This window comes from Nothobranchius furzeri, chromosome 15 (genome assembly GCF_043380555.1).
Source record: "Nothobranchius furzeri strain GRZ-AD chromosome 15, NfurGRZ-RIMD1, whole genome shotgun sequence".
Lineage (NCBI taxonomy): Eukaryota > Metazoa > Chordata > Actinopteri > Cyprinodontiformes > Nothobranchiidae > Nothobranchius > Nothobranchius furzeri.
This window is the reverse complement of record NC_091755.1, coordinates 27,485,435-27,504,938: the sequence shown is the minus strand read 5'-3', so window position 1 is coordinate 27,504,938 and position 19,504 is coordinate 27,485,435. Positions and strand designations below refer to the sequence as shown.

At 44.1% G+C, this 19,504-nt stretch overlaps 1 protein-coding gene across 3 annotated transcripts in view; it reads left to right on the top strand.

Annotated features, from left to right (window-relative positions):
• Positions 1–17,771, top strand: part of dip2ba (disco-interacting protein 2 homolog Ba) — a 36,815-nt gene extending 19,044 nt beyond the window's left edge. The window contains exons 1-38 of one of the 3 annotated variants that reach the window (XM_054745887.2): positions 1,270–1,438; positions 2,198–2,269; positions 3,281–3,436; positions 3,535–3,660; positions 3,768–3,998; positions 4,097–4,225; positions 4,879–4,998; positions 5,096–5,293; positions 5,429–5,520; positions 5,595–5,705; positions 5,949–6,072; positions 6,317–6,426; positions 7,178–7,280; positions 7,356–7,420; positions 7,508–7,601; positions 7,699–7,818; positions 7,910–8,024; positions 8,602–8,741; positions 8,861–8,997; positions 9,238–9,318; positions 10,116–10,243; positions 10,420–10,534; positions 10,752–10,953; positions 11,218–11,330; positions 11,721–11,744; positions 12,494–12,574; positions 12,686–12,809; positions 12,908–13,029; positions 13,124–13,235; positions 15,099–15,208; positions 15,652–15,951; positions 16,040–16,210; positions 16,297–16,358; positions 16,432–16,489; positions 16,585–16,659; positions 16,840–17,014; positions 17,088–17,211; positions 17,302–17,771. In XM_054745887.2, the coding sequence (XP_054601862.1) occupies positions 1,390–1,438; positions 2,198–2,269; positions 3,281–3,436; positions 3,535–3,660; positions 3,768–3,998; positions 4,097–4,225; positions 4,879–4,998; positions 5,096–5,293; positions 5,429–5,520; positions 5,595–5,705; positions 5,949–6,072; positions 6,317–6,426; positions 7,178–7,280; positions 7,356–7,420; positions 7,508–7,601; positions 7,699–7,818; positions 7,910–8,024; positions 8,602–8,741; positions 8,861–8,997; positions 9,238–9,318; positions 10,116–10,243; positions 10,420–10,534; positions 10,752–10,953; positions 11,218–11,330; positions 11,721–11,744; positions 12,494–12,574; positions 12,686–12,809; positions 12,908–13,029; positions 13,124–13,235; positions 15,099–15,208; positions 15,652–15,951; positions 16,040–16,210; positions 16,297–16,358; positions 16,432–16,489; positions 16,585–16,659; positions 16,840–17,014; positions 17,088–17,211; positions 17,302–17,554 (4,722 nt within the window). In that variant the 5' untranslated portion in view covers positions 1,270–1,389 and the 3' untranslated portion in view covers positions 17,555–17,771. Of the gene's footprint in view, positions 1–1,269; positions 1,439–2,197; positions 2,270–3,280; positions 3,437–3,534; positions 3,661–3,767; positions 3,999–4,096; positions 4,226–4,878; positions 4,999–5,095; positions 5,294–5,428; positions 5,521–5,594; positions 5,706–5,948; positions 6,073–6,316; positions 6,427–7,177; positions 7,281–7,355; positions 7,421–7,507; positions 7,602–7,698; positions 7,819–7,909; positions 8,025–8,601; positions 8,742–8,860; positions 8,998–9,237; positions 9,319–10,115; positions 10,244–10,419; positions 10,535–10,751; positions 10,954–11,217; positions 11,331–11,720; positions 11,745–12,493; positions 12,575–12,685; positions 12,810–12,907; positions 13,030–13,123; positions 13,236–15,098; positions 15,209–15,651; positions 15,952–16,039; positions 16,211–16,296; positions 16,359–16,431; positions 16,490–16,584; positions 16,660–16,839; positions 17,015–17,087; positions 17,212–17,301 lie in introns of those variants that run through there. The other 2 variants (XM_015967790.3, XM_015967792.3) reach the window with 2 other exon arrangements.
• Positions 17,772–19,504: the final 1,733 nt, after the last annotated feature.

Here is a 19,504-nt window from a genome sequence, read left to right as displayed (position 1 = left end):
GGTCAAAGGTCTACAGCAGCAATTAAAATGTGAAGTCAGAAGGTTCCTGCCAGCTTGAGCTCAGGCAACAACACATGTACTGGGTCTGCTGAACACTATAGGTTTTACATTTTCATGTCTGTGTAGATTAATGACAGTAATAGTTTGTTTTTAATGGAATTGTGACACAATTGACCCACCCTCTAACGTTCTTCAGGTCAGGCATGCACCTGGACACCAACCCAGTTTTGATTTGACACACTGACACATATCTGTCAAAGAGCTGCCTCAGCATTCCCTCCTCTTAACCTGCACCAGCTGTGCACACTTACCCAGGTACACTGGTTTCATGGACCCCATGTGGTTGTTTGGCTAATGAACTGGCTCTCTAGGCCAGTTGGCCATCTCTGTTAGCATGGTGTTTTCCAATCAGCACATTCCTCTTTCTGTAGACAGACCCAGGGAGACGGTTTTGGCAGCGCACACACAGGGTGGAGTAATCCTCATATCCTGTCCCCTGACCTCAGATTACACACACGCACAGTTACTGTACTGTTATGCTCGTGCTCTCACTCAAATCACCACATTCTTACTCTTAAAACATGCAGCTTTTCGTCTGTTTTGAATCAGCTGTTGCAGTCAGTCTTTCAGCCCAGAGTCATTCTGTTCCTTTGTGCTTGCTGTCGGCTCCAGAGCCAGTGTGGTTGTGCCAATTGGTGCCTGTTGTTGTGCCCAACAAAGACACTCTTCTGTCTGTGTTAATGCCCCCCCCCCCCCCCCCCACACACACACACACACACATACACACACACACACACACCCTGACAGTGCTGCGTGAGCTGCAGAACTGCACTTGGCTTAACCTAGTGTCTGACAGCAGCAATGCTCCGATCCACTGCAATCAACTTGCTGCTGATTGCTTTGCGTTTCATTCCTGTCCGTTAGTGTTTTCATCAACATCAACAAACAGATGAACTAAAAACAGAAAGAGCAACACAGTTTAGCTTTAGTTTTTTTTGTATATTCTCATTACTGTGTGTACCCAGGTGTAAACTCAGAGCTGAGCTCTGGCCTCCTCGTTTTGACTTTTTTTTTTTACACCCAGACAATGACAAAGCACTGAATTGCACATTCCCTCTCACACAAAAACGGTCTGACGTCACGTTGTTCCTCCCTCTTCCTCTATTCCTCACCATTCCAGAGTTGTGAAACCTCAAAGAGGTTTTTGCCTGGAAAGCGTGTCTTACTTGAAATCTGCTTCCTCCATTCAAGGTTAGCTTCCTTTGTTGATGAGTTGTTTATTCATGCAGGTCTTGGACTCCAGTGGATGGTCACAAATGTGTGAAAAGGCTTTTGAGAGGGATATCTGGCCATTGCAGTTTTCTCTTTCTGCTGCCTGTTTCTCTCATCATGTGCTCATCAACCACTTTCGCACACTTTTTGAACCTTCAGGCACCCAGTAAGTCTGATGAGGCTCTACTTGTCACGGGTAGGTGTCTGTTGATTGAGACTGAGCAGCCTTTTGGCTCACGATTCTTGACCGACGCAGCGTTCTTTACTATTACTGGACACAAAAGGAGGAATACCTGTGCATTAGGACTGTGTGTGTGTGTGTGTGTGTGTGTGTGTGTGTGTGTGCGCGCCCGCCTTGATTGTACAAGCACAATGCATGTTTTGGGGTCTCAGAGAGCTAGACTTTGTCTTGTCCCTGCGCCTTTCTGCTATTGGTGAGAATCCTGCCAGTCCAAGGCCAAACGGTGAAGGGGGGGGTGGGGGGAGGGGGGGAGGAAATAGGCGTCAGATCACAATGTGAAACTTGTTTATGTCGCTTTTTATTTTTTGCTTTGTACTATTCCAGCTGTTTCCAAAGCCGTCTGTTTTATCATCATTCCCAGCTTAGCTGCTAGAATCATATTAGGGTTTCATAGCCAGAAGGAAGAGATGATTTTATAATCATGTTTGTTCACTCAAGCTAATGTGGAGCCTCACAAATGCCTTATCTCATTAATTAGACTCAGTTGGCAACACGTGGAGTTAAGAAGATTTGCTTAAAAAATGATTATTATTAATATGACTCAACTGCTGCGTGTGTATCGACTAAAGCAGAAGCTACGTGTCTGTGTGTCAGTCAGAAAAGTACCCTGTGTGCACAGTTGTCTGGTGTTTGCGTGGTAATAATGACTAACATGATGGTGTGATGTTGCTGTCCTCCTCCTAGGTGACATCACCCAGAAGGGCTACGAGAAGAAGAGAGCCAAGCTGCTTGCCTCCTACATCCCTCATTTGCCAAGTAAGACTAGCTCTCCTTTCAGCTTCTGAAGCACCCTTCCTTCTATGTGTTGTTTGTTTTTAATTCTTCTTAACTATTGAGTTGATCAAGTCATCAAACAGAAGACTCTTTCTGTCTGATTAGTTTTTATGCCTCTAAATTGTATTAAATTAGAAGTATGCATCTTATTTTGCAGGTTTAATAAAGCGAACTCATATTGTGAAAGCCTCTTGTCACCGAGTTAAAGGACAGTTTCTGGTTTTCTGTGGCGCTCTAGTGGTCAAGATTGGAATTGCATTTGTGTAAAAAATGAATACCTTCTCCAGTAACCTTACTGTCGTCATTTTAGGTAAATCTTAGTATTTTTTAGTCGGTCAGTTTAGAGTTTCTCCATATTACTTTGAGTCATTCACCCCAGTACATTTTAGGAGCTGCAGATTTTTTTCCTCTGTGCACAAGTGTGTCATTTCCTCAGAAAGAATGACTCCACACCGAATTTAAGGTGAAAATAATGATTCTATATGTGTCAATGTTAGCTAAGTGACGTCCAAATATCAGCAATAAGCTCTGTTTTCTTTTAGTTTGGCCTTGATCTGAATCTGCCTGTGCTGTAGCATTATTCTCCTAGATTGTTCTTACCCGAAGGCAACGAAAAACCTCTGGTTCTGGATCTAATGTCGAATCCTTTACTTTTTGAAGCTTACATGGTTTTTGGGTTTTACTATGTGTTGTTTCATAACTCTGTTGGCTTGAGCATCAAAGCAGACAACAAGATGCTTTCTTAGTTCAAATGAGAGGTTTCTGCTCGTCGTTATCCCTCAGTGAGATCTGCATGGAGGGGGAGCTTTTACCATCTGGAAGAAAAGGACAATTGACAAAAAATATATTGTCTTACTTTTGTTTTATATCATGTGAGTCAAATTCAGGTCAGCAAAGATATAACGCTAGTTAGCTCCATATTTCATAAAGCGTAGCTATAAGTTTTAATATGTAACCATATTTACTTTGCACATGTCTGCCTTTCTACTGAAGATGCGAGCCTTGCTCTGCCAGATGTACAGCTTTCCCCAAGCCACAGTGCCGACCCCAGTCCAAGTCCCGAGGCCCCAGCCCCTTCCACCTCTTCGGCCTCCAGACACCATCGTGCACACCGCAGTGGAGGGGCCAGGGATGAGCGCTACAGATCAGGTACACAACCAAACACAACTAACCTGAAAAAGCCTTTGAGTAAACAACTTTATTGTTTCCTTCTGGATTGTCTAATTCGGTTCCTGCATTTTCTTTAGACATCCACACAGAAGCCGTACAAGCAGCATTAGCTAAACATAAAGAAGAGAAGATGGCGCTGCCCATGCCCACCAAGAGACGCTCAGCCTTTGTTCAGTCCCCTGCCGACACCTGCACTCCCCCAGGTGAAATCCTCGGGCCAGTTTAAAACCAAATACTTTTGAATGAAGTGTGTCAACAGTAGAGGACTAAGTGTCGCCTTTATATGGTGGCTTTTCTTTGTTGATTTCAGACACGTCCTCTGCATCAGAGGATGAAGGCTCACTGCGTAGAAAAGCAGCTCTCAGTGCAGTGCTCGCTCAGACCCTGCAGAGCCCCGACTACTGGATCAATCGTTCTGTCCAAAGCTCTTCCACATCCTCGTCTGCTTCCTCCACGCTCTCCCATGGAGAGCCTAAGAGTCAGCCCCAGCCTCAGCCCGGTGTCTCCGTGTTAGCCGACGTGCTAGCCCACACACGGATAGGTAAGCTATTGACGGAGAACTAGCTTTACTGCTGGCTGATGAAATTCCTGTGAGATTCTTTTTGTCCTTGATTATGTTTATTTTTTCATGTTCAACAGAAAACAGTGTCCCCCCAGATGTGACATCGTCCACTCCACAGGAGAGAGGATCCAGATTGGACCTCCCGCCAGCGGTCAGGGGCATGAGTCGAGGGCAGAGCCGTTCCAGCATGCTGGACACTGCTGACGGTACTCACACAAGTCGTGATAAATATCTCTAGATGCTAAAACTGGAGGTACCTGGGTCTCTGTCATGTGATTTATTTGCACTGTGAGGTTGAATCATACGTGGTTTAATGATGGTAGCTGAATGACCTGTTCTCTAAAATCAGTAAAAATGGGTGAGCTAAAACTCACCAGCAACATCATCGTCATGTGAGAGTGTGGTGAAGGCTGCTAATGACGTATTTTGTTTTCTTTCTTTTGGGTCCGTTAATCCTGTCCCCTGTCTTGCCTTTGATTTAAAAAAGGAAAAAGAAAAGGTAATAAAAGTCGACCCTTGGGAAGGGTGAGGGATGCTGAAGAAGCCCAAAACCATCTTGCTTTCCAGCCTATCTTTTTATGTTTGTCTCGTGTCCTAGGTTTAGAAGTAGACAACTTCCTGTAATTGATTATTGTTTCCTAAATATTGTCCAGTTTGTGTATCCTTTCGTACAAATTTCCCTTTCAAATCTTTCCTGCTGCTGACTCTGATTCTGACCATGATCCTGACTGTGCTAGTGCGTAGCATTCTGCCTGCGCGAGAGTGTCTGATAAAAGTAGATAAGTGTTCAGACTGTACTGCATGTGTGTCCGTTTTGTTGGTTTGCACACGTTTGTAAACCGTTTTGACGTTTGTCCAGGTGTTCCTGTCAGCAGCCGCGTGTCCACTAAGATCCAGCAGCTGTTGAACACACTTAAACGGCCCAAAAGACCACCACTCAGCGAATTCTTCCTCGATGACTCTGAGGAGATTGTAGAGGGTGAATCACATTGTTTGCATCTGGTTGTACAGCTTTTTTTGCTGCCGTCTATTCATCTATTTTTTTTCCCTCTTCTTTAAACCTTTTTTCTGTCTAGTTCCCCAGCCGGATCCTAACACCCCAAAGCCCGAGGGGCGCCAGATCATCCCAGTGAAAGGGGAGCCTCTGGGGGTGGTCAGTAACTGGCCTCCAGCCTTGCAGGCTGCCCTCGCCCGCTGGGGGGCTTCCCAGGCCAAGAGCCCCGCCCTCACTGCGTTGGACATCACTGGCAAACCCCTCTACACACTCACTTATGGTGAGCACAGACATCAGTGTGTTTTATCCTGTTTGAAGCTACAGTGGTACAGGGAAGTGACTGATTATATGACAAATTACAAAATGTAACGATTATAAAAAGGATTTAAAAAATAAAATGTTTATCCCTCCTCAGGAAAGCTATGGAGTCGCAGTCTGAAGCTAGCCTATACGTTACTTAACAAACTGGGCACCAAGACTGAGCCCGTCCTGCAGCCTGGAGATCGAGTAAGAGTTTTATTAGATACTTCTAAGTTTTAAAAACAGAATCAAGTCAGTCAGATTTTTTATCTGCCTTTCAGGTGGCACTGGTGTATCCGAACAGTGACCCTGGAATGTTCTGGGTGGCCTTCTATGGCTGCCTGTTAGCTGAGGTCATTCCTGTTCCCATCGAGGTGCCGCTGTCTCGTCAGGTAAACTCCTCCGTGGTCTTTAAATATGCTCCTGTTAGATTAAACAGCCGTACTTTTGTTTGCGTCCAATCAAAGATCACATTAGGTCAGAGAAAATAAACCAAATTCATTTAAGCTTTTTTGAATTTTGTAGCTCTTTGTGAAAGTTTATGTTCCTTTTAACTGAGTTTCCTGTAGTGGAACAGTTTTGTAAACTATTATCTCTACTGATATCTGTTTCTTTAACATTTTCTCTTTCCATAGGATGCAGGCAGCCAGCAGATTGGCTTCCTGTTGGGCAGCTGTGGTGTGAGTTTGGCTCTAACCAGCGAGGTTTGCCTCAAAGGCTTACCCAAGACTCCAAATGGAGAAATTGTCCAGTTCAAAGGTCAGCAGAACTGAAGTGCCTTTTCCTGTCCTGCCAGTTCATCAGAAGTTTATGTTTTTAAGTTATCATAGATTTCACAATATATCCAACGTGATTGGTAGATGTGTGGTTCTTTATATTTGACGATAGGAAAAGGGTTGAAATAAGGGCTGTTAATAATTAAATCATCTTAACCAAACATACTTTCATTTCTGTGTGTCATTATGAATATTGTTGTTTATATTGTTGCAACTCTGCTCTCCAGGATGGCCGAGGATGAAATGGGTGGTGACGGACACCAAATACCTGACCAAACCATCCAAAGACTGGCAACCTCACATCCCCACTGCCAACACGGACACTGCCTACATAGAGGTACACTTAAACTTTGACCTTGATTATTCTATTATCTTTAATTTTCTTATCAAACAATGTCTAGTGACACTTACCCCGGGTTTCCACGGGAGCCGTCAGCAGCACTTTACTGCAGCAGCACGTCTTGCTCGCGTAAGCTGCTGCTTGGCCCTTCCCACGAGACGCGAAGCAGCAGGGGAGCAGCTGTCACCGACAGAGCACGAAGTCACACGGGTGACTTCGTCAGTAAACACAACAACAAGCAGGAGAAAACTACAACATGGTTTGTGTTTTATGTTCTGTCCGTTTTATAATCGCCAATACGGACCTGAAAAACAAAGGAGACCGCTAGCTAGGTGATAACTTCTCACGGGGACGCACAGTTAGTAACCTTTTTTAAAGTAAAGCAACCGGAAGGCAGCACGTTCTTTATTCTGAAAACCTCTGTAGCTTCTCTCCATTTCCGCGTCCGATTTCCTGTCTTTCCTTCCCCAAAAATGTCGAACTTGACCTGTTTCAGAGGCGTCGCGCGTAGAAAATAGAACCGGCGCGTAAAGGCTGCGACATGCTGCTCCTGAGACGCGGCCGACTCGCGCTGCTGACGGCTCCAGTGGAAAAGGTTCTGTTGACCACAGCGGTTCCTATCAGCAGCTATGACGTGCTGCTGCAGTAACGTGCTGCTGCAGTAACGTGCTGCTGACGGCTCCCGTGAAAAGCCGGGGTTAGAATATTTTTGATTATTTGTGTGTATTTTTTGTTATTGAATTTAAAGTATAAAGCAAGTAAAGAGGGAACTGTGATGGGAGTTGCTGTTTCCAAAATCTCCATGCTGACCCACTGTCAGGCCCTGACTCAGGCGTGCAACTACTGTGAAGGTCTGAAGTTTATCTATTTATTGTGCTTTTCTGTTCAAAACTGTAAGAACCTGAAGTCTAAAAATTACTTTTTAGGAGAGACGCTGGTCAACGTGTTGGACTGCAAGAAGGACATGGGCTTATGGCACGGCGTTTTAACAGTAAGACTGGATGTAACACTTGGTTTATTCTAATCAGGGTGTGACTCATCATGAAACTGATGTGTTTTTTTTTTTTTTGTCTGGCAGAGTGTCATGAACAGAATTCACACCATCACTGTACCGTATGCTGTCATGAAAGCTTGTCCCATGTCCTGGGTGCAGAGGGTTCACATCCATAAAGGTTCAGACAAAGTTCCCAGGAGAAATTTACATTTTAACAAGATAAGCAGTGTTAACTTTACCTGGCCGATCGGTGTCAATAACCTCTCGTCTTACAGCACGTGTGGCCTTGGTGAAGTGTCGTGACCTCCACTGGGCCATGATGGCCCACAAGGATCAGAAAGACGTCAACTTGTCTTCGATACGTATGCTTATAGTGGCTGATGGAGCCAACCCATGTGAGTAACGTCTCATCCACAAGCCTTTATGACACATTTTATAGTGTGTATGGTATTTTTAATGTTTGCTTTATTTGTTGTTGACTCTCAGGGTCAGTGTCATCATGCGATGCCTTCCTGAATGTGTTCCAGTCTCACGGTCTGAGGCCTGAGGTCATTTGTCCATGTGCCACTTCTCCTGAGGCTCTGACTGTGGCCATACGCCGGTAGGGAGAAGCACCCTGACTCTAAAGCTGGTTCAATTTTACCTGCAGACATCATAACAAGTCACATTAACTATAGCAGGTTTAAAGTGACCAGCTCAGTGGCCTAATGGTATGAATGTCTGCCCTGGGACTGGGAGATTGGGGTTCAAATCCTGGTCAGGTCATACCAAAGACTTTGAAAATAATGGGACCCAATGCCTCCTCGCTTGACACTCAGCATTATGGGGATGGATTGGGGGGATAAACCACCAAATGGTTCCCGAGCGCGACTGTGTCTGCAGCTCACCACTCCACACGGCGATGGGTCGAATGTGGAGAACAAATTTCACACACTATACTGTGTGTGACAACTAGTGGGACTTTAACTTTAACTTGTAAAGTGTAGGGGGGAAATATTTCCCCAAATGTTAGTACTGATGTCCAGATTGAGTAAGAAAGAGGGTTATGGTGACCCTTAGATTTTGTGGCTGATTTTAATTAAATTAGTTTGAATTTGTAAGCCAAATCACTTAAACTCATTCATTGCTGTATGAACACATGTTGTATGAACATGTGTGACTTTGTGCCTTGTCTGTAGGCCTGGTGCTCGTGGAGCTCCTCTCCCAGCCAGGGCCATCCTGTCTATGGGCGGCCTGAGCCATGGGGTCATTAGGGTCAACACAGAGGACAAGAACTCTGCTCTGACTGTACAGGATGTGGGCCACATTATGCCTGGAGGTAAGCCTCTGCAGCTGCTTCATTTAGCCTCTCAGGAAGGCGGTAGCCACCATCTTTGTTGAACATTCTTGTTTTTATAGAGGGAGAGTGGATGTTAATGTTGTGACCTAATTTCACAGCACTGATGTGCATCGTGAAGCCGGACGGACCTCCGCAGCTGTGCAAGACGGATGAGATCGGAGAGATCGTGATCAACTCTCGAGCTGGAGGCACCATGTACTACGGCCTTCCTGGTGTCACCAAGAACACATTTGAGGTTTGTCAGACAAGGGTTTTTAATTAGTGGAACAGATAAAAGTGTTGTCCTGAAACTGCTGAAGGGGTTGTGTGAGACGGATGTGTCCACTGGAATCGGCTCCAAACATCATTTTTATTCTGTAATATCTGAACAAGAAAGCATCACAATAATCTGTCTCTGGTTCTTTTCATTGTTCTGAGTGGATGATTTTTACTCTTTAAGTTCTGTCTTTGTGTTTTCTGCTAATTGTTACTTTAGGTGATCCCCGTGAACCAGGCTGGAGCTCCTATCGGAGAGATTCCCTTCAGTCGGACCGGTTTGCTTGGATTTGTGGGACCGGTAAGGAACACTTTTAAATGTTTCAGAAGTAAAGCAGGTGTGTGAAATTTATTTTTTAGCTTTTAAATAGCTCTGTGGTTTAAAACCTACACCAGCTGATGGAGTTATAGTAATCATTTTGTTTAGAGACATTTTCCCCTCAGTTAATCCTCAGTTTTCAAACAGTCGTATTATAGAATAAATTTGAATTTGAAAGCAGGGTATCCGCGGGTCCTTAAAAAGTCTTAAAAAGTCTTAAATTTGCTTTTCCAAATTTAAGGCCTTAAAAATCCTTAAAAATGACAAATAATCCTTAAAGACAGTTTCCAAAGGTCTTAAATTACCAAAGACCCAATAAACAAGATTCTTTTATTTTTGTCAAATTTTTGTTAATTACTAGTTAGTGTTTAGCATTTTTTGTGTGTATGATGTTGGCGTAAGCGGAACCGTACACGTTCAGTTGGTTGTGAAAGGGGGCTATTTTAGATGAGCACATTAGCTGGTTAAGCTAGTGGGAGCTTGCGCCATGGGGAAGTGCAAGTTTAATGGTAACTGGATGGCTAATCCCACGTTCGCGACGTGGTTAACACCGGTTCCTGGCAATAGCTGGAAATTATGGTTTAAATTTAATTTTAAAAATAGCTTAAATTTGGTCAAAGTGGCCTTAAAAAAGGTCTTAAAAAGTCTTAAATCTGGCTCCCTTAAACCTGCAGATACCCTGGAAAGAAAACACCTACATTGTAGCCTTTAAATGGTTCATATATTTTAAATCTTTCTTTTTATCAAACATATTAAAACCGAAGCGCTTTGCCCTACAGGGGAGTCTTGTGTTTGTTGTGGGGAAGATTGAGGGACTCCTGATGGTGAGCGGGCGGCGCCACAATGCTGACGACCTGGTGGCGACTGCGCTGGCTGTGGAGCCTGTCAAAACTGTTTACAGGGGGAGGTATGACACTTCCTGGTCTCTGAGCCGCCTGAGGGATAGCTTTCATATTTCTCATATGAGTACATGGATACATTTAAGAAATAATGCGTAGACACAACTGTTACCTGCTTGTTTCAGTGTGTAAATCTACAGCTGTGGTGTGTTTATGTGTGATATATTTTTGTGGTCGTGTGCAGGATTGCTGTTTTCTCCGTGACGGTGTTTTACGATGAGAGGATCGTGATCGTAGCAGAACAGAGGCCTGATGCCAGTGAAGAAGACAGCTTCCAGTGGATGAGTCGAGTACTACAGGTACTTCTTTCATCTGCTTAAATCACTTTATTTACACTAATACTCTGCTTGTAACTCATAGAGTAGACGCTCAGATCAGACCACTTACTCCTCTCCATCAATGCTTTTAATGATCAAGTCTATTCACAGACTAATTCGTTTTCTGTCAAGAGGAAGAATTTGGTTGTTTTGCGTTAATTTTGTGGTCATTTAGTAATTTCTTTAACTTCCTGTAAAGGCCATCGACAGCATCCACCAGGTTGGCCTCTACTGCCTGGCTCTTGTCCCAGCCAACACCCTCCCAAAGACACCGCTAGGGGGCATCCACATCTGTGAAACCAAGCAGAGTTTTTTGGAGGGGAACCTCCATCCCTGCAACATCCTGATGTGTCCACACACCTGTGTTACAAACATGCCCAAGCCTCGTCAGAAACAGCCAGGTAAGCCATCCTGGATATCGGTTATGCGTAAAATGAACAGAAATGATAATTAATGGATTTTGACATTTTCTGTTTACATTTATAAATGTGCACCAGCTAAATAGCATAGCATCATTTAGCTGCCCAGCTTGACTACTTTGATGGGAGTTGAGGTCAGCTTTACACAAGTTATATATTTTTATTTATAATTTAGCACTGTTGGTATTGTGATGCCCGCTGTTCACTGCTGATGAAGGTTCCTCACCCTGTCTCTGATCTTCTCAGTGGACGTGGGTCCAGCTTCAATGCTGGTCGGCAACCTGGTGGCAGGGAAGCGGATCGCCCAGGCAACGGGCAGGGAGCTGGGTGTAGTGGAGGATCAGGATCCCATTCGAAAGGTAGAACCTCACGCTTTTAACCACGCTGTTCATGAATATATAGTGTAGCATGATTGTAAGGATGGGGACCACATGTCTCAGATGACTTTAACAGCAGTCAGAAGATAAATACAACAGTTATATTTTTTATTTTGACATTATAAAGCTAAACAGATTTAATTATGAAATTCCCCAAAAGAAAAATGCAAATTATTAAAATTTAATATGCTCCGTTCAGCAAGAGTAAGAGTAATGTGAATATATTTAGATTTGGGTTACAGATGGAACAAAGTGAACTGAAACATGGACGTGTGTTCAGATATAAGATGAGTCTGAATCTGTCTGGGAGAATGGATACTGATGTCTTACACCTGTTGTTGTTGTTCTGCCTTTACCCGGGTTGGGCTTTAGCTCTGTATGTGGCCCACCATGATGGTAAGGTTCTAGCTCGGCCGCCCTACCCGGATCTGCTTCTGCTTCTTCTGTCAGTCCTGTGCTTCTGCGTCTTTAGCCACAGGGACGAAGGTCCAGGCTGGCTCCTTTTGTCAGCAGGGCTCCACACACTTACTCCATCATATCAGTACAGATTTACAAGAGATCCAAGTGTGAATACAGGCTATTATAAACAACCGTGTGCTCTCACAGGGGTCCAACACACAACTTGTTTTTATTTATTGGTGTGCTCCTCTGCTCGCTGCGATCGGTGTGACGCTCTCGCGTGTAGCATGGCCTGCATGGCGTCTCGCCTGACTCACAGCACGACATTTTGTCTGACTGAGAAAGTGGGTGTCACATAGGGGGTTTAATGACATCACAAAAGCTGCTCCGTGTTGTTTGTGCGTCTAAAGAACATGGTGGTCTTAGCCTTGTGTGTATATTTTTTTATCTGTGCCCCGATGCCCGCTTGTCTTTTTGTCTGCTGGCTATAATCTCCTCTCCTGTTGTGTCCGGTGTTTTGGGAACTTTTCCCACCACAGTTCAAGAAACAAATTTTTCCAGGCTCTAACGATAAACAACCACCTAAATGATTACCTAAAGGAAATCCCTGCAGACTTTTATACCAATTTTCTTACCTTTCTTAATCTAGAAGTAAAAATATAGAAGAATAGAGAAAAATGGTTTTATTTAAGTATTAGGTTGCTTGCTTATCATTCAAATCTAATTATTCTGTTTAACTCTTTCAGCACCAGTTCTTGTCTGAAGCTCTGCAGTGGAGAGCTCAAAGTGACCCCGACCACGTTTTATACGTCCTGCTCAATGCTAAGGTACATTGTTCACTCTGTTGGATTATTTATATTTGTGTAGCATTTACTTAATTACAAATGGAGGTTTGTTTTGTTGTCGGTTGAGCTGCACTTCCACTGTTCTCGCTGCAGGGCATAGCAGTGTGCACGGCCACTTGTGCACAGCTACACAAGCGAGCAGAGAAAATCACAGCCACACTCATGGAAAGAGGAGGCCTCAACACCGGAGACAACGTGGTGCTGCTTTACCCTCCAGGTGAGCGCACTGACTCAGCAGTTCATTGCTGTACATCTTCACTTTGAATGTGTCAAACGCAGTATTTTTATGATGATTATGATGTTTGTCCTCTGCAGGTATCGACCTCATCGCTGCCTTCTACGGATGCCTCTATGCAGGGGTCATCCCTGTGACAGTCAGGCCACCTCATCCCCAGAATCTGGCTGCTACTCTTCCAACAGTCCGTATGATCATCGATGTGAGTCCAGATCACACCAAACTTAGATTGACCTTCGTTAGATTTCACTTCATGTTTGAGTTGGATGAACATTTGTTCCTGTTGTGCTTGACAGGTCAGCAAGGCGGCTTGCATCCTTACCACTCAACCCCTCATGAGAATCCTCAGGTCCAGGGAGGCTGCTGCCAGTGTCAATGTCAAAACATGGCCGACAATCATTGATACAGGTACTAAAGTCTGACCTGTATCCAAGTCGGGTAACGCTGACCTTGTGACACAACGGTATCTACCTGTGCTGCTTTTGTCACCAGGATTTCTGCAGACTTAAATATCTTTCTGCTCTTTGACTCATTCACTGCCAGCGATTTTAAGCGTTTTTTCTGTTTTTTTGAAGAGTCACTGAATATTGTGCTCTATGACCACGTAAACACCAAAACTACCAAAAGAAAGAATAGATTTACTTCTTATAGCTGGAAGAATCCGCTTGTTTCTAGCCTTTTCCGTTCTTTCACAGTTCGTTGTCGAAGTGTGAGCAGCAGAAGCTTTTTCTGGTTTGCGCCTTGCTTTAGGCATAGCGACCTCCCAAAACGATCTCCTGATTCATGGATTGTCTGCTTCATGATCATGTGAAGTGTGAAACACAGATGGAAATCAACTTCAGACTAGGGTTGTCACGGTGTGAAAATTTAACCTCACGGTTATTGTGACCAAAATCATCATGGTTTTCGGTATTATCGCGGTATTTTTTTAAACGTGTAACATTTTCAGACAACTACATTAATCCTGTATATCAGGACAATATTGTCCTCAGTTTGTGTCTAAATTTAGTCTAAAATGTGTTATTTTGTAATTATGTTGTTTATTTGTTTACATTTTTCCCCTTCAGTTTTTAAAATACCAATATTTGCCCATAACTTCTTATTTTTTGTCTGAAGTCATCATTTTAAAAATATTAGATCAGATGATACTCAGTACTCAAGTAGCCTTCTAATCAGATACTTTTTTTTACCCTTACTTGAGTAATAAAACCTATATCAGGAAAATATTTACCTCGGTTTGTGTCCTTCCAGTGAGCTTTGCAGATTTGGGAAAATGTCATCAGGCAGTAATCATTGTTAAATTCATAATTATTCTCGGAGAGAGACCAACTCTTATCTGCTCCTGGGAGCCCCGTAATGCATAGCGTCATTTCAACATGGGGGTGTCCGCGACACGGTATATATGCAGGTAGCGGCGCTGCGGCTGCTTTATATAGCGACTCGTTGCATTCTCCCTCAACCCAAATCCTTAGATCACGCATTTTAGCTAAAATGCTAAAGTTAACTTGCCTTGCGTTGACTGTAGAGTTGTGGGTGATGGTCACGCAGATGTGTCATGAGATTTGAAGCCTTGCTGCCTTTCACAGACTCTTTTCCTGCACGTGCTGCAAACAGGATAGCCGTCCGTCTTCTATCAACTGTCCCTCGGCATTCTTCAGAATATCCAAAAGATGCCCGTACTTCCCACTTTGTCTTCTTTGAAGGATAATAAATGTCCTCCTGAGCGCTGCCGGCTCCTCCTTTGGCCATTATTTCAGCTTTAGCTTCAAGAAAGTTTTGGCTGTAAACAACAAAGTGCGCATGTGCCGCCGGCAACTTCAGCAGATGATACGGTGGCTGGTAAGGGTCACCGCGCCTACACCGCAGCCACGATAATCCACCGAGATAATTTATTTTTTTAAAAACAAGACGGTTATTATTATTGTCAACTTTTTTTCCGGGGTTTACTGCTACACCGGTTACCGTGACAACCCTACTTCAGAGCTGTGATGTTTATTCTCAAGGTGGGCAAGCTCGTTCCCATGCCCACTCCGTTAAAAAACGCAGTTGAATTTTTTAATGAACTCTGAGAATGTTCTGAAAATCTCTCGCAGATCTAGGTGTACTTCGTAGTTCCAAGTGTACATTCTGAAATATTTGTACCATTTAAATTTGAGACATCAAATACTTTTTAAACTGTTGAGAAATGTACATTGTTGTTTGAAATGATCCCAATGCCTATAAACCACAAACAATAAGAAATAAAATGATGATTTTTCTCTGCTTTGCCAGATGATCTCCCCAGAAAGCGTCCTCCACACATCTACAAACCTCCCACAGCTGAGATGCTGGCCTACCTGGACTTCAGCGTGTCCACCACAGGCATGCTGACTGGAGTCAAGGTAAATCCTCCCTCATCTCTTTCATTCACTACACACACACATGCACGCACGCACGCACGCACGCACGCACGCACACACACACACACACACACACACACACACACACACACACACACACACATACACGTCTGTCTTTCTATTATACTGAGGCTCCTCCAATCATTTTGCATGTGATTTCACCATGCCTGACCCATACCCTAACCATAACCAATGCTGATCTATTCCTAACCTTAACCTTAACTAAAACTTACTATACCTCTAACTGGTATAGTAAGTTTATATATGCTTTTTATTTTTATTTTTCCTGCTTCCTGTTGACGTCAAAAACTGAGCCAGTCTTTTCCTAAAGCTCGTTTTTATTCCCATTTCTGCCCTTTAATCTCCTTTTGTAGTTGTTTTAAGCCTTCCTGATGCTTTTCTTAGGAGTGTTTCACTTCTTTCAGATGTCTCATGCAGCGATCAGCACTCTTTGCCGCTCCATTAAGCTGCAGTGTGAGCTCTACTCCTCACGCCAAATAGCCATCTGCCTGGACCCGTACTGTGGGCTAGGCTTCGTCCTGTGGTGCCTCTCCAGTGTTTACTCAGGTCACCAGTCCATCCTTATCCCTCCACTGGAGCTGGAGAGCTCACTGCCTCTGTGGCTGAGCACGCTTAGTCAGTACAAGATCAGAGACACCTTCTGCTCCTACTCTGTCATGGAGCTCTGCACCAAAGGCCTGGGAACACAAACGGAGATGCTGAAGGTCAGAATCTTCACCCAGTGTGATTCCGGAAGTGAAGAACTAGTGTTTTTTTTTTTTTTTTGACAACATCACTCGTGTGTGTTTTCAGGCTCGAGGAGTGAATCTATCATGCGTGCGAAGCTGTGTGGTGATAGCAGAGGAGCGACCTCGTCTCGCCCTCACTCAGTCCTTCTCTAAGCTCTTCAAAGACCTGGGCCTGTCCCTACGAGCTGTCAGCACGGCCTTCGGCTCCAGGGTGAACCTGGCCATCTGCCTGCAGGTGGGTTTCAAACCGGCACACCTGTGTTTCACCGTGACACCACCAGTGCTCCTGAAGGAGCTAAAGTTACGTCTCTGTGTCATCAGGGCACCTCTGGACCAGATCCCTCCATGGTTTACGTTGATATGAAGTCCCTGCGTCATGACCGGTAGGAAGGGAGGCGGCTACAGTGGCACTGCTGGTGGAAACAAACACTAAACGCTTTCCTCTGTGTTCCTCAGGGTCAGGTTGGTGGAAAAAGGAGCACCTCAGAGTCTTCCCCTCATGGAGTCGGGCACTGTAAGTACCGTTAGATGATGCTCTGAGTGGCCAGTGAACCAGAGAGGAAATTACATTATTTATGGGGTCATAAATGCTTTTTTCCTTCTTCCAAGATCCTGCCAGGTGTCAGGGTCATCATAGTCAACCCAGAAACCAGAGGCCCGCTGGGAGACTCGCATCTTGGGGAGGTGAGTCAGCAGAAATGATCGGTTTGGTGTTCCATCCTTCAAGTGGCTTCGCTTTCATAAACTGGAGTTAGTTCAGGCTAAGAGTAGCGCCAGGCTTATTTATAATTATACATTCATTTTTAGTGTATTATTTCTGTGTTTCCACAAGAAAACTGAAGCTGTCTTTCTGTCTGTATGTAGATCTGGGTGAACTCCCCTCACTGTGCCAGTGGCTACTACACCATATATGGGGAGGAGAGCCTGCAGGCGGATCACTTCAACACCAAACTCAGCTTTGGGGATCCTCTGACTCTGTGGGCTCGGACGGGCTACCTGGGCTTCATCAAGAGGACGGAGCTGCTGGATGCCAGCGGAGGCGAGACAGATGGAGTAGATGGTAATCTCTTCTATTTAGTCTGTCTGCCTAATCATTTATTTTTCTGTGACAGACCGCCATGATGCCTTATTTGTGGTGGGCTCTCTGGATGAAACGTTGGAGCTGAGGGGATTACGGTATCACCCCGTCGACATTGAGACGTCGGTGTCCCGAGCCCACCGCAGCATTGCTGAGAGGTGAGGGTGGTTACACCTGAACATCACAGGTCATCTGTAAATATGACCCGTTTACAGCAGCAAACAGAACTTTTTCTGTTCCCCCATCAGTGCTGTGTTTACGTGGACCAACCTGCTGGTGGTGGTGGCGGAGCTCAGCGGCTCGGAGCAGGAGGCCTTAGACCTGGTGCCCCTCGTTACCAACGTGGTGCTGGAGGAGCACCACCTCATCGTGGGAGTGGTCGTTATCGTGGACCCTGGGGTGATCCCCATCAACTCCAGAGGAGAAAAGCAGAGAATGCACCTGCGAGACTCCTTCCTGGCGGACCAACTAGACCCCATCTATGTGGCTTACAACATGTGAACAACCTTCAGAAACCGATGCCCAAAACTGAGCCAGGATCAGAGGAATCACGAGGGACCTGGGGAGTGAACAGTAGCAACCCCAGTGCTGACCTAGACACAGATTTAAGAGACCAAGCAACACGGGAATGCGAGCACAGGACACGGACCGTAACCGTAAAATGCTTCCCTCTCAAACAGTTCTTTCTTTGCTTCCACCTGCTGGATTGCTGCAGCCCACACTCACCAAGAGGATGGGGATAGAACCCTCTTCTTCCACAACAATCCAAATCATGTGTTAGACGCTTTTACTTCTGAATGCTCCTTAAGACAAATATTTTCCATGTCTTTGACTCATTTACCATCCATTTTTTTTAGTTTCTTTTTGTACCTCCTCTTCTCAAAGACAAAGGAGGGCGCACTGGAACTTCCTCTTTGCCTGCACGTCTTTGCACGTCCGGCTCCACGTCGTGTCTCTCCTACTTCAAAAGGAGGTCCCATGTCTGCTGCTTTCACAAGAGCAAACGTCCACATCAGTATTAAAAAGTGCCACCAGCAAGTCCACCGTCTTGCTATCACCCGTATTCGCCGGCAGACGTAGTGTCAGCATTCGCTCATTACAAACAAAAACCTGAAGACCTGGATAGTAAACAAAAAAAAGATACCTTCTTTTGGGTGTGCAAAGACTCACCGAGTTAGAGTTACTAGTAATTATTAAGTTGATGCACCAATTTTAAGAACAAGATTTAAAAAATATTTGGTGTTAAAGTGTGTGTGTTAATTGGGAGTGCAACTGATGTCTACCTTCAGGCTTTTACAAAGATCTAACACTATCAAGCCAATGAGTCCTATTTTATTTCTTAGTTCTTAAAGTTCAGGCTGGTTTGTGCCTCTCATGGCCACCGATCAGAAATAAAAACCTCATGTTCATCGCTTTTTAAAGATCTGTAATAATGGCCACATTAGTCTTTATTTGACATTTTAACATGTTTAGTAATAAATGTGATTTGAAAAAAATAGTAAATGACTTAAAGGCGGCTCAGTAGAGCCACTGGGATTAGGAATAACAGAGATTATTCATTCCTCCCTTTAAAAACAGCGGTTCAGCTGAAAAAAAAAGTTTGAGATGTTTATAAATCCTGTTAAAAAAATCAGTTTTAACATAAAAAGCTGATGTTCTGAAAAGAGGTGCTAGCTTCCAGCCTGTGTGTAGTTTTAAGTCTAAAACAGCATCCGGTAACGTCACAGACGCTTAGGTAAACGTAGATCATCAGAAGGCAGGTCAGTGCCTTTCACCTTAGATGTTTATAGTTATAAAATATTCAATTCATTAAAAAAAAGTCTCTTTGCCTTATTGCATCTGTGGGACCTCCACAGAAATCAGACTCCAGTAGAACAGAAAACACCCTCATGCCTCATAGAGAAGTCTGCTCTTTACCTTTGTCATGCCTCCCTTTGATTTAAGTGTGATCGATATTTAAACCAGTTCTTTCTGAATGTAACACTGAGAGGGGAAAAAATAGAAGCAATCCGTTTAGCAACATGTGACTCAAAAATGGCAAAATCCTCCTTTAAAAGAAAAAAGTACAATAGATAGGGTTAAAATGTCTGTATAATGTATTTTAGAGGTCAAATACTGTACTACTAGTGTTACTGTGTTCATAGAGATGGACTCTGTAGATAAAAACTTGACTGATCTTTCATACTTGACAGCATCTTTCTGTATTATTAGTTCAGTTATGCCAGATTTTCAAAGTAAAAGACATGGAACCGGTTATTTAGGCAGAAACAATGTGCACTTTCCCAATATCATTTTCTGTGTGTGTGTGTGTGTGCACGTACATGAGTACGTGTGTGTGTGTGTGTGTGTGTGTGTGTGTGTGTGTGTGTGTGTGTGTGTGTGTGTGTGTGTTCAGCTTAATGATATTTGGCATTTTGGTGCAACAAGGTTTATATTTTGTACTAAACTAAT